Source organism: Anopheles darlingi, chromosome X (assembly GCF_943734745.1).
Source record: "Anopheles darlingi chromosome X, idAnoDarlMG_H_01, whole genome shotgun sequence".
Lineage (NCBI taxonomy): Eukaryota > Metazoa > Arthropoda > Insecta > Diptera > Culicidae > Anopheles > Anopheles darlingi.
Genome location: NC_064873.1, coordinates 4,725,592 through 4,750,386, shown reverse-complemented (window position 1 = coordinate 4,750,386; position 24,795 = coordinate 4,725,592). Strand labels below are relative to the sequence as shown.

Genomic DNA, 24,795 nt, shown 5'->3' with positions numbered 1-24,795 from the left:
AAGTAAGTACATTACTTAACCTCACAAAATGTCGTACCTCGTATCTTCGAAACCTCGTACTGCAAACGTTATTTGTTATTTCACTTCATACTTTGCTTAATGGTGAACACCTGAGGGAGGGCAAGGACAGGAGCAGGAGATCGAACACTCGAACTCGCTTGCTCGCACATGATGGCGGCCATCTTGTGGCCATTCCGGTTTGCTGCTGTCAAATTGATCGTATAAGAGTCCGTTTAAGGAATCGCCACCGCGACACGCCCCCCAAAATGCGGTGTCCTTAGTTGGAACAGGATTTGGAAGCAGCGCCGACGCCCCGCTCTGCCCGTGGTCCCTCCATCCTCTTCATCGAGCCAGTCTCCCAACTCAACTCCCGCAAACCCCTAAACCCCATTACCCCGTGTGCGGTAATTGACGTTTTGATGGGAAAAAGGTTGCAGATCAGCGCGTGTGTGTGCGAGAAACATTTGTGGATTGCATCATTTCATCTCAAAGAAGGAACGGATTCGTTTTCGTACCCTAGTTTGCACCCCCTCCCTCATCCCCTTTTTTCAACCCACCCTTACCTCAGGTCCCGGTTTAAAAGACAAATGATCATGGCGTCGATGAGCGATGAGCCTTTTTCGGGTAGCGGAAAGTAGGAAAGGACGTAACCGAGGATCCCGATTCCCTGGCCTCTGCCTCAGTCAGTCTTTTCCTGACCTGACAAAACGCCCCTGAGCGACACAACACAACAAACGAAACAAATAAATCATCTTTCGTCACGTGCAACTCCGGTGCGCTTGGCTGACTGGCTGGCAGGCGTCGTTGTGTCGTTGCGAACGTTACAGCAAAGCACAGCACGCGCAGGGGGGAGCAATAGCGAGACAAAAGTTTTGGTTTCGTTTGGGTCGCAGGTTCGAGAAAGGTGACGATGCAGCAGCGTCTTCCATGCGACCACCATAGGCAAGGTGTGCCGTAGAGTTTGCATTTGTAACTAGCAGGTGCAAAGATCTGCCTTCACCGCGTAGTAGCGCGTTGGCCGGGAAGCCATAGCCAGCAGCAGCAGCAGCAAAGGAGGAAGTTTTATCCGCGAGTAAAGGGTGGAAGTGGATGGATGCCGGCATTCTGCCTCGGGCTTGCTGTCAGTGCAATTAAGGAGTGTTCAATTTTGAGACCGGGATGTTGTACTCATACTTGAGACTGTAAACTGTAAACATATACATGTATAGATGTATGCAAGCGCTGAATGTGACAGACAAGACCACTGTCACTGTTTCAGCTTTGTTTTAACTAATGCTGTGACGTCATTGCGACTCAAACCCCGTTCCAGGATAAATTCTTGCGGTAAGTAAGAAGTTTACATAAATAAGGAGTGTACGAAGTGCAAGAGCTGATGCTCACTAACTGCTATCCCCGTAGTGTTTTATATTTTCGCTTGATTTAATTGGGCCATCGTTTTCGATGGTAAGTCATGCCAAAACAAAAAAAAAAGGATATTCATAATAACGGGAGATGAAGATGAAAATATAAAATTATATAGATGCGCATCCATCATGCCTCTTTGTACATTTGTCTTCTGATGATATATCCATACACAAAAACACACATGTCAAAATAATAATCATTTCTACTTATTCACATCAGCTTTCTGGACTTCTGGACACTAAATCTCTTTTGCTGTAATCTCGGTAACCAATGTTAAACAAAATGGAGCACATCACGAAATATATATATCACGACGAGCGCGAGTGCGCGAGATATACAAAACGAACACCACGGCGAACGGATTTACCTTTTTGCCCGGCGCCTTGACAAGATAAGCTAGACACTAGAAGTTATTCTGCAGACACTAGAAGTTATTCTGTTTTGCTCACTTTCACCAACTGTCAAACCGAAGCTGCCGATGCCGATGCTGATGCTGAAAATGAATTGATTGATTGATGAAGGTGGTGGTGGTGGTGGTTCAGGTTGATCGAAGCAGCAGCAGCAACAGCAGACGGACGGACGGCGTCGGCGACGAAGAATTTCAACGCCCGACGCCCGAGTGGCCCTGAATTTCCCTGGTCAGGTGGCTGTCTATGGCCTGTCTGTGGCTGTACCCGTGTGTCCAACTTTTCCGGCGCCGTGTTGGAGGGGAACATTCAAAAAGCAGTCCAGCTCGGACCAGCCCGGCACTGACAGCTGACAGGCTGATCGAAAGCAGCGCTTCTTTCGTGGATTTGAAAAGGCTTAGCGCCTGGGTAAAGGAGAAGAGGGGGGAGTCAAGAAGTCAAAGAGCACTAGTTACAAGTGGGGGAGGGGGAAGGTTGGAAGGTTTGCGAAGTGATTAGCTGGTGGTTTGAATTTGAATCGAATTTCGAAGCATCAGGAACCTCGAAGCCCAATACGGCCATTGTCTGTTCACGAGTCCTGCTTATGCGTGCGGCACTAAGTTACTTGCACTGAGTAGTAGTAGTAGTAGTAGTAGTAGTAGTACTGGTTATAGCCGTTATAGTATTATTAAAACAATAATACCACCAGTTGAAGTACACAATGAAGGAAGAGTCAGGAGCCGATGCACACTGCAGGGAGTCTTTACTCTACCCCTGGACTTGGCCTCGGTAGTAACCGATCAACGGTAAGTTCTTTTTTTCGAGTTCGAATACAGTAACACCGGCACCAGAAAAAAGCAAAAAACACTTGTCAACAATAACGTTTGTCACGCTTTAACACCTTTTCAGTACATCGATCAAGTCCCAGAAAAGAGGATCCCCTTATGATAACAGACCTGACCGTTCGCAGTGACCACTGCTTCAGCACTGGTTGCAAGTTTGTATTGGACGCAGTACGTGTGATCCTATAATATGATCCTGACTCTCTGAAATTCCTGTTCTTCACACATACGCACTCACACAAACACACACATTAACTTTGAAACTTTGCAAGCAGATCTACTGCATCTAGGATGATCGAATGGAATGTAGCGAATGGTTTTTGTTTTTTTTTTTTGGATTTTCACTGAGGCTACCTGAGGGGTGTCCCCAAAAACCAGCCCCCAAAAAAGCTACAAACCAAAGCTCGCACTGCGACGCACCTCGCTTTGCGTGAACCTGCTAGGAGCTGCTGCTGCTGCTGTACAACAAAAGTGGCGCCGCACCGAAAGGCGTCGCGTGACGTTCGCTGGGCTTCGGTGGTCCTGTCTGCCGAAGGTTGCAGTTCAACTGTTTTCCCCGATTCCCGGTGCCGGACAGTCAGGCCGTAGGATAACCGTTGCAGCAGCAGACAGCATTCCAGCACAGTCCACAAAAGGTCGACCGAGAAGGGGTGCGAAGCGCGTAAACGCGTGTCGTCGTGGACGTCGGCTACCGAAGCTGCTACCAGGGCACGAGCCGGGCTTGCGGCCAGCCAATCGGCTCCAACCCGAGCCCTCGACGAGTGGGGTTCGGTTCGGGTCGCGTTCGGCCGAGCCTTGGATGGCCACGAGGATGGCTCCCCGTGCGCGCAAAAAAAAAACGGGAAAGGATCCATCGGCAAAGGCTCCTGACGAATCCGATCGGAACTCGCCCCTAGGACGTCTGTCGCCGAACCGAACGGCGTGTGTGTGCTCTGTGGTGGCGTTGGCGCGACGGCGGACGGCGGATGGCCCTCAGTATCGTCAGCTAATCGTTTGAGGAACAACGGAACGTGGCGATTAGTTTCGGCACGCGTTCGGCGAACGGCTCTATATATATAGTAGTACAAACTCTCGCTATAGTGCTACGCGTTACGTCTTTTCAACGTTGACACGACGACGACGACGATGACGATGACGTTGGCGATAGAGCGCAAGGGGATGTATAATGCACCGCGGTCGCCCAGCACACCGCTCTAGATCGGCATGTAGCTCATACCAATCGAGGGATCAAGTCTGGGACTTGCGTCGTCCAACGTTACCGCGGTTTAACTGCTGCTCCCTTGACCTACCTTGGTGCTATTACAACTTATGATATATTACCCCAGTGCAGAGGGTTCGGGGCACGCCATCTGGCACCAAAAAAAAGAGGTTCTCGCAGAGCATTTGATCTGCGTTCGTTTTTTGGGCGCCAACACTCCCCGCTACTGTGTCAACCTTTACCGTAAAAAAACGGCATTACTGCCTCTCACCCAGCATCCCCAGCTCCCCAGTTCGAGGGTAGCAATCCTGGCAGCGGCAAGTCCTTCCAAAGCTCACTCAGGCGGCGACAACAACTTATTTGGCGCTGGTCATGGTCAATTTTGGAATTAACTCTTTCTCTTAACTCTTGCGCCGGGAAAAGTAACAGCGGTGGAAGGGGGTGCAGCGGGGTGCTGAAGAAATTGCGGGAAAAATCCCAAACATCCCGCCGGGGTGGGGGTTGTCATTCGGACATCAGTTCCTGGCTGCTGGATTTACGCAGAACACCCTGTTCGACGAAGGGGGAGGGGGGGGGGGGGCAGGTAACCAGCAATTTCCCCACCCCTCAACCCTCTCCCACTTACTGGTACACCTCAATTAACGGATGCGGAAATCAAACTAAAAGCATAAACAGTAGCAGCAGCAGCAGCAACCACTAGAAACAAAAGTGAAACCGAGACACAAATACTAGGATATAGCAAAAAAAAGAAGAAAAAAATGAAAAACTTCTGGATAACTCACCCCATACCACCCCTAGGCACCCCCTCCTCCCCCCCTCCCCCTTACGTGTGCAACGTGCACCTTCTGAAAGGCATCAACCGCGAAGTAAAACACAAAATAATATTACATTTTTCATTTCTCACGCTTCGATCATTGTGTGTGTGTGTGTGTGTGTGTGTGTGTGTGTGTGTGTGTGTGTGTGTGTGTGTGTGTGAAGGGCTGAGGGGCACGTTGCACGTTGCACGTTGCTGTCTGGATCCAGGTTGATAGGATGAATGAGGCCCGTGGAAGTAGTTGCCTAGGTGCATTCAGCTATTCAATTTTTGCCAGCCCCCTCCCCCTCCCCCACCACCTCGTACGTCCGATTCGATTTTCCATTTTTATCCCCCCACCCCTCCCCGCATCCCTTTTTTATTTCTCTCTCTCTGTCTCTGCCATCCACAAGGCAGAGACCAGGTAGTTATGAGCAATGTAGCCGGTTGCCGTGCGGTGGAAGGGGAAGGCGGGCCCTTGCTGATCGGCACATTTCATAAAACCCCCGGGTTTTGGCATTTCATGCTTTCCTGCTCAGCAGCATCCAGGTAGCATTCAGCGATACCACAAAAACTGTTCACACACACACACACGCACACATACAACAGCAGCAGCAGCGCAGCATAATAGGGCAAAGTTTGATTAACAAAAAGTAAGTTGTTACTAGCTGCTAGTGGGGCTAGGGGCAGCGCACGAATGGCTCGCTGCAAGCGCGTAGAGAGAGGGGAGAAGGAGGAGGAGGAGGAGAAGGAGGAGGGGGTGCATTAGGAGTTTAAAGGCAGCAGTAGCGCTGATCGTTATGAGGAAACGGTACTTAACGGTACAACGGTACCGTATGTGGTTTGTGTGGTGTGTGTGCGTGTGTGTTTAGCAGGTTGATCTGGTCAGCTAGTAGATGGGCAGAAGATGACACCTCCGTCATCCTGGGGGTCATCTCTTCCCAGTTAATTGCCACGCGAGGACTGCAACTGGGACGAGACTTCGCGAGATATCTGTGAAGATGCAACTGGCGCGGTTGCAAAGCTCCTGATCAGCTTGCGGTGATGATGAGTGGTCCTTTCTGGTGTGCGAGATTGCACACACGAAGAAACACGAAGACAGTAGTTTCCCTTAAAAAAGGCAAAAAGGAGATATTTTGTTATCGCTCTCGGCCCCATCGCCGTGGTTGAGGACGTTATGGTTATGTCCTCATCTGTCAATCCACGCACGTCGCTACCGCGTTGTCGCGGCACTCTAAACGCTTTGTACGCGCTTAGTGTAGTATGTGAAAGGCGAGCTAGTAGTACCGAGCTAGTGCTTACCAGGGTGGCGTGTGTCTGTGTGTTACTCGTTCCCATTATGTGGAGATGTGTGTGTGTGTGTGTGTGTGTGTGTGTGTGTGTGTGTGTGTGTGTGTGTGTGTGTGTGTGTGTGTGTGTGTGTAAGCTGCGGATGTACAATGCTGCGGAAATATTAAATTATCACCGAGACACTCGGGCTTTTACGTGCGTGCGTCCGCTGCAGCGCACAGGAAACAGAAAAGACACCCCGGACAGCGAGAGAGGAAGAGAGAGAGAGAAAGAAAAATTGAAGACACGAATAAAGATACGCAGTCACATGCGGAGCGAATGACAGCTAGTAGCGATCCGATTGGCAGGTGTTCCAGGGAAAAAATTGCGACGTTTTTTCCCCTTTGCTTAACGTGACCACCACACGGCACGCGCGCGCGCTCGTGTGTGTGTGTGTGAATTTTGAACCCGCCACCACCAGTGTTACTTGAATCGAATCGGTCGATCGACAATCCACTATCCTAGAAGTCATAGTGAATTAGAAGAAGAACAAGTGCTTATCAAGCGGCCCAGAGAAGACCATACAGTGCTTCCACTGTATCTTAGTAATGTCACAAACACTACCAACAGATTGCTTTAGGTGGATTGAAAAACGACCAAGTTTCCTCTTTGTATTCGCGCGTGCGAAGGATTAAATTGACAGATCCGCAGCTTCCTGGTGTGCACGCCCGGGGATCAAGTGTGCGCCCGTAAGTTGGCCAAATTACTGTACGCCCACCAGCATGCAACACGCTAACTCTCTCACTCTCGGCTCTCGTTGGCAGCGGCTCCAGGAGCCCTCGGTGCAGTGTATGCGTGTGGATGCGTGTGGATGCTACCCGATGACAACTACACACTCACTCTGTTGCTACCTTCCTTCCGACTCACGATTCCTCGCTACAATACTCCCCTCCTCTGCTCACTCTACTCGCTCCCTTATTTGGCACCCCCTCCCCCCTCCCCCCTCTTTTGGGAGAGCGCGATAACTCCCTAACGCCGCGAAACGCCAAAAACGGAATTTGATTTCGATCGGAAACAGGGGGGGGGGGCATCAGCCCACTCTCCCCTTGACCTCCTACTCTTCGTACTTGCTTCCCTTGCGGCCCTGGATGCACGTGCGGAGCGTGCCCGTAGGCCAGACCACACGCTAGCAGCAGCAGCGACACATCCCAGGAGACACACAAGAGACCCAATCGTTTGTGTCTTTTCACGCACGTTTCGCCCAAGCCACACACACGCACACACGATGGCTGACGACGACTTATTGGTTAAACCTGGATCCTGGCAGCGCGGCGCGACGCGAATGTGTCTTCCGTTCTCTTGGATCGCGTTCGCCATTCGCGCTAACGCAATAATAACGAGAGTGCCAGTAGTGCGCGCACGCACGCACGCACGAACCATACGCATCACCTCCATCTTTCTTCCCTCTCCCCCTCCCACCCCCCGGGCTTTATGGTGCTCGTTATTGAAAATAGCGGGCGAATATCTAATGATTCGTAATTTGAAACTGCAGCTCTACACACACACGCATACACACACGACCCCCCAAGATGCCTGCGATGCCTGCTGCTGCTACTGCGACTGCAAATAGGTAGTCTACTGTGTGGTTTTGTGAACCACAAAAACCCGGCACCCCCCTCCCGCTCGTGCACGTGCCGAACACATTCGCGACGCACAGACAGAACGGAAAAAGGGGGAAAACGGTGAAACCAGAAGAGCTCCCCGGCTCTGCGGGAAGTTGCGAGCTGTGCGCGCCGGTTGGCCAGGTACTTGGCGGTAGCGGACGTGACCTAGGGATACAATGGGCATCCGGAGAATCGGGAATTCGGGAGCTATCGGAATACGAGGCCGCCGCGCCGACACCGACAGTTCGAAGAAGGTGCCCTGGCTTGGCTAATGAATCACTGTTGACGGAAGCCCTACACGGGACCTGGGGATCTACAGAAAGAGAGAGAGAGAGAGAGAGTAAAGTCGAAAGATACGCGACAACAAGTGTGCATGTACGATTATTGTGTGTGTGTGTGTGTGTACAACCGCACTTGTATGAGCGATAAGATCAGGGTCGGGGTTAATCGTAGCAAAAGGAAGGAAGTCGTTACAGGGGAGGGGGAGGGGGAAGGGGGGGTAATGTACAACTAGGCTATTAAAACCAAATGAAGAGCTCTACGCGGATAATAGGCATCGACATCTGAGCGTCGCGATAATCGCGCAGCAAAGCGACATGTGTGTGTGTGTGTGCCGTCGGCATACAGCAAGCGCCCCGTTTTGCTACTCCCCTAATGCCCGCAGAGTGGCAACAGAGAGTGGTAGCCGAAGATGGCGGATGACAGCTAATAAATGAAAAGGAACCACCTGTCAACAACTACCGGCTCCGTGGAGTTGGAGCACTTGGAGCAGCAGTGTTGCTCCAGGAAACTCAGAAGATTGCTCTCGCATTGCAGACTCGTCAGACAATCTGCAGTACGTACAAACACACACACATTCATCGGGCGCTGCATGGAACCGTGTAAGTATCTAATCATAAACCATTGCCCTCTAACCTCAATTACGAAGGCGAGAGAAGTGAAGGGAAAGGTTCAGTATCCGGTTCCGGTAACTTCTTTAAAAGGGTTTCGAGCATATAGAGAGATATGTGTTGAAGTAAGAGAGAGAGAGAAAAGAAAAAGAAAGAGATAGCAACGAACGCTACCTTTACGTCGTCGTCGTCGTTTGTGGCTCAATAGAAACAAACAAAACAAAACAAAAAACACACACTCAAGGAAAGAGATAAACAACGCGCCGGGCTTGGATCCAACCGTCCAACCCTTTGTACTCTTTCTCTCTCGGGTCGAGAGGGCGAGAGAGGGGAGCCGGAGGAGCATCGTGTGAATAATAAGTTATTTACCGTTAAACCAAAAATGTTGCAAAATGTCGGCCATCCGACGGTTTCGCCGTCGGAGTCGGTGCATATGCACTGCGCCTGCTGCATCCCTGGCCCCTCCCCTGGAACCCGGCGAACCGACACCGACACCGACTGCTCAGACACAAATAATCATCCAATTCGATTCCGGACTGGGCTCTTGCTCTCTATCTCCCTCTCTATCTATCTCTTTCTCTCTCTCTCTCTCACACACACACACACACACACACTCTCTCTCTCTCTCTCTCTGGTCGGCAGTACATCTTTAATAGTACAAATAATAGCAAATCGATTTAATTAGGTTTTCGAGCACGTTCTCCAGTTTAATTGCGGTGTTTGTGGTTTTTCTCCATTTGCTCCCCTCTGTGCTCTCTCTCTTTCTCTCTCTCTTTCATTCTTTTGTTTTCTCTCGCTTTGGAGTCTAGATGCGGACGATTGCTTCATATTCGGTAGTCGGATAGATGTAGTAGCTCGAGCAGTTTAGGAAGATTAACTGTGCGGTAGGACAGCAGCTCTTGGACTTGGACGAGGGACGTGCGCTAGTGATCCAAAGGTGCTACGGCCCGAAGCGTGAAGAGGGGAGCGGGTATTATTAACTACAAGCTGCAGACAACCGTTTATTTGGTGAGGATAAGGTGCATGAGGCCCGGGGCTCAACTGATCTAATCGAACCATGTTTTCAAGCTATCCACATTCAAGCCTTGCCGGATGCGATGCGATTAGCGAGGAAAACGATGGCGCGCCCCGGTCATTAACACTGTCAGGACAGAATCGAGCAGAAGCAGACAGTGCCGCTGTGAGCAGCAGCACCATGATCAGTGACGTAAGGGCGTAAGACAGCACAGCACTTCCCCGTGTGCTGTGTGCTTTATTGTGCGCAGATGGGGACGACCTAGTGATTGGTTACGCCGCTCGATGGCACAACGAGCGAACGAAGCAACGAGCAGAATACACCTTTTGGCAGGATGAGATGTGGGGATGCCAACTTCTTCTTTTCCGTGCCGTTCCGGGCCAGGGGCCAGGGACAGGGAACATTAGGTAGCCCCAGGTCGTCTCCTCAAGGCTCAATAGTTCCGGAAACCGCGGCGGAAAAACGGAAAAATCTCCTGGCGCGCGCGTCAGCAATTTATTGATTGTCGCATCTGTTTTAGTCGACGGCCAGGTCATTTATATTCATCGATATTTTCGGTCCGAACCGAACGCGAAGGGCGCGAAGGGCGCATCGCATATACAAATCGACGTCGCTGCGTCTAGCTAGTCTTTTGTGGTATTAGTTGTCATCGTCTAGTGAGGTCTTGGAGGGTGCCGAAGAAAGGAGTTTTTTTTTGTTTTGTTCACATACTGACAGGCATGACACACAGACACACACACACACAGAAGCACAGGAGTGGTAGGATTGTAGATGCAAGGAAATAAATTAGACACCAGCAGAAGCGAACCGTCGTAGCCGACGGCGGTTGTTCTTCCGGCATTTGATGGCATGCTTGTAATGGTGCTCAGCAGTGGTGCTGGCAGGCCGCTGTCTTACGCTGCTGTCTTGGGAACCGTGACTGATTTGGTGGAAAGAGAATCCTTCGGATACGCATGGGATGCTACCTGGATAGTTGAGCGATCAGATCAGCAGCTCCTCAGCTGGAGGGGGTTGTAAAGGGGCTAACTGCTTGGCCTCCAGGTCGCTAACACTAACGACAACCCGAAACCAGCCTCTAATTCCGCAATTTGCAACCCCGGGAACATGGTACATCATGTTTTTGCTGAGAGCTTCGACAGATGAACATTCTGGACAAAGCAGAACAACTTTGTTCCCCTTTTTTTTTGTTTTTAAATATTTAACTTTGATTTCACTGTTTTTTTTCTCTTGTGACTGAAATGGATAAAGACTGAGGCGAAGTACTTTGTCTCTCGTTACTGGCGTTAAACTGGCGTTTACATATTGTCAGCTGAACTCCAAAGGTTGTATGCATGTTGCAAGGAGTCATTCTAGAGAACGCTTACTGCAGAAAAAATCCAACAATATCATTAGTATAATAATAATAAATAAAAAAAAGCATATAATAAATGTATGTAATAAATAAATGATATAATAAATAAAAAAAAGCAAAAAGAAAACATAAAATTAAACTCCGATTAAAGTTCGTTTATTTACAATCCAGTTAATTGTTGCAATTACAATTCTGTCTATTTAAAACAACACGGTCACTGGAGGTAACGACGAAAGGTTGATGGGTACGGATGCTGATATGGTTGCTGATGATGAAGAGAAAACACTGCATTTAGGTCATATTTAATTGTTGTTTAAAGAGATAAACAGAGAGAGAGAGTAATAATGCACCCTTCCATCCATAATGTGGAGGGTTTTGGTGCAAAAATGCAAATCAGTTACGACGACCTTACTGCACATTTGTCGATGGTTGCCGCTTGCAATCCGTGACTCCTCCACGTGACTGCCATCAACCTTCAGCACTGGTTTGCTAGCTACAGTAAATGATACTTAATTCCGCCCTCCTCCTTCTTCTTCTTCTCCTTCTTCTTCTCCATTCATCAAACCTGCAAATGCCATTGACATTCATCACCGATCAGCGATCAGCGAATAGCAAGCGAGCAAGAACGAGAACGAGAACGAAGAGAGCATTTTCGCGAGTGCAGGCGAGTGCACGCGGGTGGGTGCATCGCACGGCAGTCGTCTGCTGCCCAAAAGCGCCAAAATTGCAGCCGATATGCCAGCTACTGCTTCGATATATCGATCTCCATTCTTCTCACATTCTCCCCCCTTTATCTTCTATCCCGCTCGCTATCCCGTTTGCTGCTCCTCATTCCTCTCTCTGCCTCTCTCCCTCTCTCCCTTTCGGCGCCTCAGCAGCTCGCTTAACTCCAGCCGGTGTCGAGCTATAAATGCGGCAGTTATCCGCTTTTCCACCAGACTGCTGCTGCCGTTGCTGCTGCTGCTGTTGGTTCGAATTCGTCCCAAAAGCCAACGCCAACTTTGCAGTACCCAGAGGGAAGGGGAAGGGGGTTGTTGGGTGGTGCTGTGGTGGTTGGGAAGTGTCATTCAGGAAATGTCTTCATGGCATGCTTCGTAAGTGATTCCGTAAGTGTGGGAAGGAGGAAGGAAGGGAGGAAGGGGTGCAGGAATAGGGGATGTGGTATAAGGGATAAGGGGGAGTGGCGGGTTGCCTTAATTTGCCCCGCAACGACGACGACGACGACGACGCTTAATATGCCATTCTCATTGATTTTCCTGTTTTCCGCGATGAGCCAGCCTCTTCCTCTCCTTTAGCACCGCCACCCCCTCCCCCCACCCCCACCCCATCGTCACCAGCATCATCGTCGCCGCCATAACCGACAGCACTTATTAATTGTTTCTCGACGGCAAGGATACGCGAGAAGGGGATGGGGGGCTTTGTGCCGCGCTTTATGGCTCTTTCAGAAGTTGGCTCAGGCTTCCTCGCAACGCCACGCCACGCCACGGCACGCCGCGCGCCCAGTTTAACGCAGTTAAAACCTTTGGTTTTTGGCTCGCATCCTTTCCGTTCCGCATTTTTGAATTTTCCACTACCGGTGCTTCTCGGGCTGCTCACGAAATTTAATGGGAAAATCCTGGTAGTTCCTGGTCGTCTGCTGTCAGAGAGCTGCCACACATCGGTCGGGTGATGAGCGCCAGCGCCGCGTTAGCAGCACCGTCAAAGCCAACTTTGGCGGGTCCCCAGGCAAAGATAGTTGAGCGATAGCTCACTCCCCACCCCCGTCCTCTATCTGCATCTAGCTGAGAAAAGTGACAAAAGCAGCTAGAGGCCGCCGTCGATCCGAATCCCTGCTGCTGTTACCGGTGGACATATTTATGAGACATTTACATTTGCATGCCAGCCTGTGACGAAACAAGATTATTCAATTAGAGAACCTAGAAAGAGAGAGAGAGAGAGAGAGCAACGGAGCGAGAAAGCTCAAGACGGCACCCACGGAAAACAAAACCAGCACAACGCGCAACACTCCTCACAGTGCTTTCTCAGCGCGTTAGGGGATGAGGGTTGGGGGGGTTGGTAAATCGGGGATGCCCAAAATGCTAAAGGTTAGCGCGTGGAGCCTTTAAGGGAGGTAGATGTCGCTATGCGAGGGAGAGAGAGAGAGCGAAGAAGAGCTTGCAGGATGAGAGTGAGAAAAGAGGGTGCAAAAAAAACAACCGGAAAAGAAAACCGGAAAAGCGTGTGTTGTCCTGAACCAAAGGTACTTTTGGTAGCTGGCCTTGGCTTGCCAACACCACAAGCGAACCGAATAAATGGGAACCTCCCCTCCCCTGGCCACCTTTGATGGGGGGGTGGGGGTGTGATGCACCTTCCCCGCAAGGGATAAGTCAGGGGGTGCAGTACACGCTCGCTGGGAGTAGTAGTAGGGAGGAAGGACATGGACTAACCATAAACGTAGCCAATGCGCGTTGGTCCAGCAAACCAAACTGGGCCCTGCATTTCATCCCCACACTGGGGACGTTGTCGCCGCTCCAAAGAAAAGGCCTTCGACATAGCCGTAGCCGTCCGTCCGTGTGTGTGTGTGTGTTTACGTGTCAGGAGACACGCAACCCAAATTCGGAGTGCCTTTCGTGGCTCGGGGGGGGGGGGGGGGGGGAGGGGGGTAATACTCCCCCAGTATTATTATTGCAATACGGCACCCGGTGCCAAGTAAATGCAGGGAAGATAGAGATCGATGGCCATGTGTGTGCGTGTGTGTGTGTGTGTGTGTGTCCGTGTGCGAGCGCTTCTGTGCGTGCGTGCGAGAAGCTGCAAAAGCTGCATGGAAGATTCTTTCGGATTCTTGGTTGCGTCACATTGAACCGATTGGGATATAAATTTGCTTACCTACTATGAAGGCAAAAAGGGGTGTGTGGTGGGCGATGTAAGGGGTAAACAGGACCACTCGATTGTACTCCCCCACTGCCTCCGGTTGACTGACGATGACGCCGTTTTTCTTTTCTCGCTGCTTTTGCCCTCTTCTTCTAAAGACGCTGCCCTCTGTTTGGGATGTTGCGGTACTGGTGGTGGTGATGGTGCAGATGTCCCAAAGCAGGTTACATGTTAACTACCGCTGGCTCGTGCCTCGATTGATTGCTAGGTGTAATGCCGACCAGCCCCTCGGCCGCACCCCCTCTTCTGGCTGCCCTTCCTTAAAGGGTGGTTCTAGTAACCCCCTCTCCCTCCCCGAAACCGAAAGCACCCCGGGTGAGCTATTGTAGTCGCATGGGCCTAAACTGCTGCTGCTGCTGCTGCCTCGGGATATAATCCGGATATCCCGGGGCGATACCAGACACACACACACATACGCAGGCCTCAGGTTGTTCATACATTATGTCGTAGACAGGCAGGCGTTCCGTTCTTCACATACACGCACGCAAACACACACACACGCACTCGCTTACATATACGCGGAGCAGGTTGTTTGATGGTTTTTGGCCGCGCAGCATCTCCAGCGACGCCATACCAGAAAAGCCCGAGCCTGGAAGTTAGTCCCTGTCCACTGGACTTATCTGGACACCCGGTTAACCGTGGCAACCAGCACCAGAAGGAGGGACGGTCGTTTAAGGTCAAGAGGCTTTTTTAAAGGAACGATCCTCCCAATAGGGGAAGCCAAAGGCGAAGCCTTTATTATTATCCCTTTACGCTCGCTGGTTCGTTTGCTCGCATGGAACGAAGATCGAAGTCCCCTGGACGAAGTCGCGTATTTAATGAACTGCGAAACCGGACCGGACCCCAAAAACCTTTTTTTTCTTGACTTGAGGGAAAAGAATGCCTTCCAATGGTGCAGGTTGACGGTTAACGTTTCCGATACTTGGTCGTAAGAATCACCAGAACCGTCGACCGCCATTAAACCGCCATATTGAGTGCAGAGGAATCATGAGTCACAAGAGAGCCAGTTTCCGCTCTTCCCCCGTCCCTTGCTTACCCTGCAAGATCAGTTGCTTTGCGAACACTGAACACTACTATACCAAAAGAGTTTTTTTTACGTAAATTACTGACCGAACGAGGCTGCAAAAATGAATATCTACACAACTGGCCATAACCCTTTGATCCAGGTTGTAAGAATCTATGCCTGTATACCGCTGGTAATCTGGTTTTGTTTTCTAGCGTACACACTATGAGGATTTGAGGCGCAGAAAATGTCGAAACCTATACAGAGAACTGACAGTTTGTTTATTTGGATGAAAATTCAATGCAAGTGCTCATTTTAACTGCGTTAACCCCTAACTACTACTACTACTACGATGTGCAAACGAGTTTCATCTAAACAGGGAAACGCGAATGTGCCAACAAAGATGATAGACCCACCGCAGAGCTTTTTGCTAAAAAGCAATAAAAAATGGTTCCGCTTCCGGGGTTCCTTCAACGCTAGTTCAACGCAGGCTCAGGAGCTCAGGAGCAGCAAAGTAGAGCAGATCTGTCTGTTAGGCACCCTCCAGCAACTTTGCCAGTAAGCGAAACGACATACTGGCTGCGCTGAGCGCCTGTAAAAACCCCTTTAAGTGTCTTAAGGGTAGCTCCATCCTGGGGGGACACCATCAGCTGCAGGTCACGCAAGAGCGACTTTAGTGCCAACGAGCGGGGGGCTCTAGGTCGCAAATTATGCTCACTCGATTAGGCAAATATGATTTTCGTGTTTCTCGCGCATTTCTCACGGTCCGCGATCCCGAGCATTTACTGCATTTTAAACGCCACCGAGAATACGTGAACCTTTGAGGCTTTGAGGATGTTCGGGGGTGTTTTTTTTCTTTTCTTTTCTTTTGTCACGAAAACGCACTCCGGGCATGGCCACGGCTTTCAACCGACCAGGCGACCAAACCAAAACCAAAAAGGGGCCGCCCGAGAGAGAACCAGCGTGTGGAGATCAATTAATACCGATTTCTTCGGCGGCAAAAGATAATTTATCGTCCATTCCGCCGGCGCCACATGAAAGTGGAATGTTGGAATGGCGTCGAACACACCGCTCGGCGCTCTCATTTCATATCCTTTCAATCCCCCCCCATCCCAAGGGAGCATCAAATCGATTCCGGATCTTAAATCTCACGCAGTGCCCCCCTCTCCCCCGAAAAATTTGTGCGACTCATCGCGGCGAACGAAATGAGAGCTAATTATGCTCTCATCTCCGACCCGCTGCCTCACCCGTGCTCTCCATTCTCCCTTCTTTTCCCCGTCCGAGTTACTTCCGAGCTCCGACCGCAAGACCGATTTTCCTGAATGAATTTCCCGTTTCCCGATTGATTGGTGGACGATGATGACGATGATGATAATGACGATGAGTGTTGGTTAGGCGGTTAGGAGGATGAGGTTTCTATTTGTCGGGAGAAGGTCGGGTGAGACACCCCGCTCCTTCATTCCGGTTACTTTGCTGTCGGTACGAAGAGGGAGGAGAAAGGGGGTTATGCATTTGCGCATCGGTCAATGACATGATCGTGTCGAGTGTTCGCACTGCTGGTCAATAAGCTGGTCAATAAGTAGACTTGAACCAAACATGATAACAATACGCTTCGGAAAAGTATTTTCCGATTTTTTGGCTTAACAAAACTCATTCATATCCAACATCAAAACAATAATTACATTCATTCAAATATTGCCCATCGCTGGGCCACTACTTTTTGTCCCGATCTTTTAGTTAATTTTCGAATTCCTTGTCGAAAGAACTGCTCACCTTTTAAAGTAATCCAGTCAACTCACCCATTTTTCGATACTTCCATAAAGAGTGAGGTGCTGTGCTGTGCAAACAATTTGTTCAAGCATCCAAACAAGTATTATTCAGAAAGAGCAATGGTCTTGTGTGTAGAGCGGGGTGTGTAACAGTTTCCAGAGCTCGTGGCAAATGGATCAAACGTTGACGATAACGTTCTCCTTTCAATAGATCGATCAGCTTGCGGAGGATCTTAGTGCAGGACATTCTTTAAATCTTAATTTTTGTAGTTTTTAATTTTTGTTAGCCCGAACGTACTGTGTCTGTAACGTCGAAATTTCCGCTCCTTATTATTTGAAACCACCTTTCATTTCTTTTTTTGTTTCGCAACATGTCGCAACAGCTTAAACCAAGAAATGATACATTTCAGCAGCCGTTTCTTCAAATGAAAGAAGGTTTTTAAACTTCCCCGAAAAATTGACTTTTTCGGCACAATACTCGACAATATTATGAACAGTTTCATATTCTCTTTTGAAGGTATTTAGTTATACTTTAAAACAATATGACATATAAGGCTGTGAACCTTCCCACACAATAAAATGGCGCCATTTTTTAGCAGAATCGAAAAAAAACTAATTCCGGGACCTAATATAGCAATAAAATTAAAAATAAAAGTAGATCGCTTGAACATTAGTTTTGATAAAATTGCATTTTTATTTTTGCGACACTTTTAGCTTGCAGTTTTGAGATGCTTCATTTTACGGTATGTGTTTACTCTCGCTCCGTGTAGATCGCAATTATTTCCGTCTACAGTCCCGGCCCAGTGGTTACATTAGCTTCGCGGCTTAATTTCAACAGAGCAGCAATGGTAACCACAGTAACGTCCCGTGGTTTTAACACGTCTAATTTCTACAACTGAAAAAAAAACCACCCGTTACTATGAATCGTGAATCAGGCATTGGCACAGAACACACGAGCAATCAAAAACGGCTTAACGGCAGCGGTTCGGTTCCGCAAAACCCACGGTACGGTATTGTCAAAGAGACAAAGGTAAAAAAAGAAAAGAAAGGCGAAGAAGAAAACCAAGGATATGATCGATGTCTACATAAATCACAATAGCGCGGGGAACACAACACAGCACAGCATGGCACGGACTGCTGGGGGCCGGGGTCTGCCCCCCCCCCCCCCTCGCGAGATACATTTATTAATTTTTCGAAATGTGCTACTAGAGCTGCTGAATGCAAATCGTTGTCATGTTGCCAGAAGTTGGGGGGAGGGGGGGGGGGGCAATAGGGCGTTCCGATCGCCTCGCACTAAGTGCCCGGGTACTGGCGCGCGGGGTCACGGGTTTTTTTTTTTTTGGATAACATGCACCGTCATCAGCGGAGTATTTGTTACAATCAGAGTCTTCTAATTCGATCCGCACCACTAACCGAATCTAACCATCACACACACACACACACACAGACAGTGCCAAGAATACCGGGCGAACAGTGAGGCCAGCAAACAGTTCTCGGGGGTGTGTGTGAGTTTGTGGGAGCTTCATTTGTGCAGATTTTAGAACTGGTGTGGTGAGAGATGGTGAGAGTGAGTGTGTGAGTGAGTGTGAGGAGGAGGAGGAGGAGGACAAACGGACAAAAGCCATCAGGCACTCGGGGGCTCCCGGTACGCGCTTTCAGCCTACTATGACATCTTACTCTCTGACAGATCTACCTGGGTATCTGCAACCTCCAATGGGGCTTCTGAAACTCGCTCGCTCGCTCAAAACCCTCGCACCACTCTGCCTCACTCGCCTCACTTCGCCTTCGACAGCCACGGGCCTGCCATCTGGTGCTGGTGCGGGTAATGCGCTTACCATGAACCCCCCCCCCCCCCCCTCGGCTGGTCGTCCCGGGCTCCCGGTGTTTTACAAGCCAAGCCGAGCAAGAAATGGGCTCCAGCGCCTCTTTTCCCTTCCCCCTTTCCATGCCCTTCGATCTTCCACCCGTTTACACAATGAGGTGCCACCGGCACCGCTCGTCGTCACAACGCCGACAATGGTGCACAGCCAATGGTGACACCCAAGGAGGAGAAGGAGAAGGAGGAGGAGAAGGAGAAGGAGGGCACGGCGATGCAAGTGATGCGAAAAATAATGTGTGCGCTGTGCATAGAAATCATTATCATTGGATTACAGCAAAACCATTCATCATTTTGCGTAATAGCATTAAACAACGTGAGTTGTCGAAAATGTGAGGCGCGCGTGAGGCGTGAGGCGGTGAGGTTACGGGGGGGTGTGATGCCGCGGAGAGAAACCTTGGCTATTGGTATCGTAATTACTTGTGTTCCCGTCTTTTTATGAACGCCCACAATAATAATAATAACAATAGACTTTACAGACGCTGGTACGAATCTTTTGGTGGTTCCAGAGGGTGGGGGGAGGGGGTGCTATCGCGGACCCGGTCCCGTCATTTCCCGCTGCTGTAACAATTTGGTAAGCTTTTCCTCGTCTCCCCTTTTGTGTGCTAAACGGAGCCCAACAGCAGCAGCAACAGATCACTACGGGTCCACGGGAACCATCCTGCACTACCTCCTCTACCGTTATCATCATCAACAACAACAACGACAACAACAACAACAAAATAAACAGCCAATCACGCTCGCGCGCCGAACGCCGTGCCGGCAAACATTGATTTATGCACATATTAATATTTCTCAAATCAAGGGTGTACCGTATTCGTATAGTGCTCATCTGCTGCTGTGGTTGGGCACTGCTGCTGCTGCTGCTGTTGTTGTACTACTATGTTTTTGCGGGAGAATGATACAGAATTCCAGCACACAAAGCAGCAGCAGCAGCAGCAAGCAGCAGTCCAAGCAAGCTTAATCGAAACACAATCAAGAGCGAAGAGCTTAATGAGTGGCACTTCTGCGACCCCCCGAACAATAATACACTCTGCGCTGCTCCTGCTGCTGCTGCTGAAGACGTTGACTCAGCACAAAAACCGCGCGCTACGAGGCAATGTATAGGATACACGGAGAGCTATTATGGTTTCGAATGAAACCATATGCAACCGCGAAGTTGCGGTGTCAATCAGGTACCAGTGGACGAGTGTGTGTGGAACTACAGTGCTCGTACGCTGGTCGATATAATGAGAATCGATGTAGAGCTTCTGGACGTCACTTTTTTCTTTTGCTTTTTGTTTTGCCTTCCCACTACGAAAATTCACACGGGACCACCACACGGTCCGTGACCGGAATGGAATGATGCTGATGATGATGGTGATTTGTGCCGTCAGGTGGTGTACTGATGAGTATCCTGGCTCTCTCTCGCCCAGTCCCGCGATTCCGAAAAACTCGAAACTGTAGAATAATTGTGCGTTCCGCACAATTAGTTACCTGGCTGATGGCTGATGGTCAACTACTCCGAAATGGCTCCCGAAAGCCATTAAATTGAAAACCCTAGGTGCTGCGGTACCTTTGATACCGTTGTTGCCACATTTTACAACATTATAATAGAATTTTTGGGAAATCGGACGCGTGGCGGCGACACTGCTGTGACAGTGCAGTGGTTTGGTCACCATTTAAGCTCACACTGAAACTGCTTCTGCTCGGGGAAATATCAATGCATTCCACCCCTGTTTCCGGAGAAGGCGATTACTGGTTGGGAAGAGATCTGAAGGGTAGCAACTCTCGGTTCTGGGTAGACGTTGCGTTGACAGTTCTGGGCGCATGGAGGCGCATTCGTTCAGTGTTTCGAAAAGTTCGACAACAGTTCAGGTTTGGCGGAAAAAGCACCCAAACCTCCCCGCCGGTGGCTCTCGTTTGAAGCACTACAGGGGCAAGAGTACAGGGAGACAGAAGTTGGAGTAGGTGCAAACTCGGGACAGGGATAATTCGCCTGGATGAGTTGACGTGAGTCGAGCGTAATGAAACGATCTTCTTACAGGTATCAGGTTTTACGCTACTCCTTCAGGGCATCCCCCCAAAAACCGACGTAGTGCATGTTTTGGGCCGCCGTGCCGCTGTGCGGGATTTGCTCCAAAAAGGCCGCTCAACCCCAAAGCCGGAGCGCCGGAAAGCGGTGCGGATCTGGCCTTGTGCCACCAGCCTGCCTGGTACCGCGAGACGTAAAAGACGAGAAGACGCGGGCGCAACCGTACTTCACGAACCAGTATGCACAGAGACCAAGGAGCAAGACGGCATGTAAGATGATACGAATACTAATAGCGCACTGTATGACTACCTAACCCAATAAACAGTTCGCTGTCATTCGTTACGTTTAATTAAACAACTATCTTCTGTTTTCGAATTCCGGCCACGGCCACGGACGGAGCATACGGACATGTCCCCTATGGTTCGTCTCCATCGCTCGGAACAGCGGCGGCAGACCGGCAGCATTGATTTGCTGCTACTGCTGCTGCTGCTGCTGCTACTTGGCGACGACGACGACGACGACGACGACGACGACATAGGGGAGTATGACTTTTGGAGTCACTTTTGAACTGCCGCAGTGCCGTGCCTCGGTTGAATCGGTTTTCGACGTTTCGAGCTGAAATATCCGTCCGTCCCTGCGACCATCGAAATGCGAGCTAGCCGACAGGCTCCTTCAAGTCGAACGCCTCGCCGGCTCGCCTTAATAACGCTCTTTCGCCCCGTTTTTGGTGTGGCAGACCAACAACGCACATACACAACGCAGTTCACTAATTCGAATTATCAATGCAATCGTAATAAACGTATGTGTGTGTGTGTGTTCGCACCTTACAGTGTCAATCGGGTCGACGTGGTGCTAAATTAGTATTACACCTCGATCATGAGGCATGAGATAATTGAATTAAGGCTTTGCAGGCCGTGAGACGGTCTTCCCCCGACCACCAGCACAAAATCATAAATAATTTACCCCAAAACACCGTTCATCTCGATCTAAAAGTGGAGCAGCACTGTAACGAGCAACCTTTGGCAGGAAAGTGGGCGGAAATGACTACTCACAAATCCATGTAACGGTGGAAAGCCTTCTCTACCTCTAGGACCACCAGCACCAGCAGGAGGAGTAGCAGCAGCAGCTACGCGTGTCGACCGAGAAGTACCACATTAGCATCAGCTCTTGCAGCAGCAGCAGCAGCAGCAGCAACATAGAAGATGCAACATCAATTTGAAATGAATTAAAACGGTATGTCATGAATTCAATACACATCATATGGGAAGGAAACAGTCAATAGGGGTAGGGGGGAAAGCTACGCTTCAAGATAACCGGAGTTTTGCCAAAGCCCGGTGCCACGGCGGGTTCGGGCCTAGCGGGACGTTTCTGTGGACACTAACGGACCGGAACGTCGCTCACGTGAGCGACGTGGTGCTGCTCGGAGGCGGAAGGGGGGGAACTGTCCTAGCACGCTCGTCCTGGGACCGGGCCACAACAATTGACTCAGCGCCGGACTCGAAATTGTTTTCAATTATCTCTAGATCTAAAACAACAGAAACGACGGACTGATGATTGTTGGGGAAGAAGACGGATTCGTCGGTGGCAATCGTCGCTCTGGTCTCTGGTCGGCAGCTGGCCGGTTGCTGATAGACACAGCCGGTGGGCAGCCCGCCTCTTCTTTGGCTAGATAATGTGTGTGTGTGTGGGCGAGAGCGACGGAGATATTTGAAAGGGATACCACCTTTTGGGGACTGTCCGAAAGATGCCGGTTGTAAGAAGCACTTGTGGGAATGCGACTCTCGTAGAAAGGATTCGTGCGCTCCCGCGAGGATTGGGCCGATCGATCGTTCAAGTGGAAGCGAGGGATTGAAAAACGTAAACTTCATTTGGACATTTCAATACAATCATTATTAATGTAAATACACTTGTAGATGGCCATTAGTACATGTTTTATATATCTATCAACAATCATTACCTTACACAGCATAGTGTTGGATCTACTTTTCTTTCCTTATAAAAGTATAACGCTAACTCTATAGGGCATCGTTAAAACAATTTTTTCAAGATTCAAGTGCGATTTTATTATGGGATTATTCCCTAGATATGTTTCTGTTTTGTTTGCATGGCCGCATAAGTCGTATGTTAAATTCCATAGGTAAGTGTTTCGTTGATTTATTTATCTGGTGCATTCATATCCACCGCCATATCTACCTTTGTTTCTGCCATCCGCTAACTGTTGTTCTTAATATAAAAAATCGTATGCTCTTTTTTATACATTTTTCAAATGACAGAGAACCCTTGTTCGAGCCATCGATTGATTTCATGATAATGATAACAGAGATTACTTTAAACAAGCAGCTAGCTAAGGCACTCACAATGTATGGCCCGCACGTTTTACCTCCGTTGGAATTCGAATATTCAAATACGCCTCTCCCGTCTCCCTCCCGTAGAAAAGCCATCTCTCTCTCTCTCGCGCGCGCGCAATAACAGTGCGCGTTATAACATTAAACTCACTCGGTTTTTCCATTCGGTCGATAGCATTATATTTATTTTCTGATTTGCCAGATTTCATACGGGTATACGTTTTTTTATGAACTCGCATTGGTTTCATTCCATTAGTGCGCCTTTCTTAAAAGCTCCGGCAAAGCGGCTGCAGCACGAGCGGTAAAATTGTACAAAAAGACAAAAATGGTGCCCATAGAAAACTAGAAAACCGCCTCTGCAGCAACTGCCCTATCCAAAAAGCGTAATATTTGAATTACGGTGCAAATTTATTTCGGTTATTTTGTTAGTTTCTCATGAAGTTATACCTAAAAATAAGAACTTTTAAGCATTGTTTGGTTGAAAATTAAAAGATATTGTTTTTAGATTCCGTAATGATCGATTCCACGCTGTATTGGTCGCCATCGCTCACAACGTCGAAGTGTGAACAACGGTGAACGTGAAGAGATAAGCGAACTGTCAATTTGAAGTCGGCGTATGTATTATCTTGAAATTAAATTGGCCGCAATAACTTGCTTGCTTCGCCCACAGGGGCAGTGTCAGTGGCCATGTGAAAACAACAAACAATTCCGGCTCCTCCGCTAGCGACTGGCTGAATAGTTTCCCGATTCTACGAGTCTACGATGGCGCGATTACTCACAAGGGCAAGTGGTGTAGTAATGGGTACGTTTGGGTGTAGTCTACGCTCCCGCCAGCCTTGTGCTATTTCATTTATCGTCCCCTTTCGTTATCATCAGGTTACATAAACCGGGCCGGGCACCGACCGGCACTAGTCGCGGCATTGCGGCGAGACGGCGACCGTCGGTTACACAGCACGCATTCCGACAGCGATGCACCGGTAGCGCTGGAAACGAATCCGTTTGCCAAAGAACAGATACAGTGCATCCTCTGCAAGCATAACATTAGCCCGGACTACAAGAACGTGCAGCTACTGTCGCAGTTCCAGAGCCCCTACACGGGACGCGTCTACGGGCGCCACATTACCGGGCTCTGCAAGAGCCGTCACGAGCAGGTCGAGCGGGAGATCATCAAAGCGCAAAACGCGGGCCTGATGCCCACCTACCACAAGGCGGTCGAATTCCTGAACGATCCGAAGCTGTTCGATCCGGAGAAGGCGGTCCGGCCGCATAAGTACTAGTGCTACCGGATGGGGAAATCTCACCACCCTCCCGGGGGCACACGCGTGACATACCGCCGAAGTCAGCGATCGAGCTGAATGCAGTCGTTCAAAGATGGTTCTTTAAAGCGTAAAATGGTTGCTGTCAAGCTCATGAAAGGATCATTATAGAATGGAAATAGATTTATCTTTTTAAACAGGAAACCAGCAGAGTTCGTTCCTCGTAGTTGAGATGTCAGAGTACTCCTAGCATACACACTAGGTAATGGATTGGTTCTGTTAAAATCATGTAAGTTTTCTGTTGAATTCATGTATCGATCAAGTAGGTTTCAAGGCTTTGCATATTTGTAGTTGCCGTGTTGTTGATGATGCATTAAACTCCGTCGTTGTTTGCCTGTCAGTGATTCTGCACAGTCTCGAGTCACATTGTGGTAATTGGTTTTGTATAATAACTGATTTATTGTCAAAGATACAAAGGGGTGTTTACAAGCATTTACTGCGATATCGCATCCTTTCCTCCGTACGTATCTTGCGACACAGCCAAGCTGCCTTCGTCAAATTCCTAGCTAGCTCTCTAGCAGCACAAAAAGGCGGTTTTTGTGGACAGTAGTGTTGCACTGGTGGTGGTGGTGGCTCTGCACGCCCTACCCTACTGCTTCACAACTCTTCAGTATACATGTTCTTCGCCCCACAATCTCCTACAGTGGCCTCTAGCAAAATCAAGCAAAGATGGTTCACTTAAAACATCACGAACAAACGCTAACCGCCTCGGCCAACCAGAGCGCACTCCTCTATCCAACAAAACCGCAG

At 49.4% G+C, this 24,795-nt stretch overlaps 1 protein-coding gene across 1 annotated transcript; it reads left to right on the top strand.

Moving 5' to 3' along the window:
• The first annotated feature begins 23,392 nt into the window (after positions 1–23,392).
• On the top strand, positions 23,393–24,225 carry LOC125952815 (28S ribosomal protein S18c, mitochondrial). Its single transcript, XM_049682542.1, has 2 exons — positions 23,393–23,531; positions 23,606–24,225. Exons 1-2 carry the CDS (start codon positions 23,492–23,494, stop codon positions 24,004–24,006), a joined length of 441 nt encoding a protein of 146 aa, XP_049538499.1. The 5' UTR covers positions 23,393–23,491; the 3' UTR covers positions 24,007–24,225.
• Positions 24,226–24,795: the final 570 nt, after the last annotated feature.

What these genes read in the sequence shown, in the direction of transcription:
- LOC125952815 (XM_049682542.1), top strand. Translation starts at nt 23,492, where the DNA reads ATGGCGCGATTACTCACAAGGGCAAGTGGTGTAGTAATGG. An exon ending in GGCAAGTGGTGTAGTAATGG is followed by an intron (nt 23,532 to 23,605) that starts GTACGTTTGGGT and finishes CGTTATCATCAG; the next exon opens with GTTACATAAACCGGGCCGGG.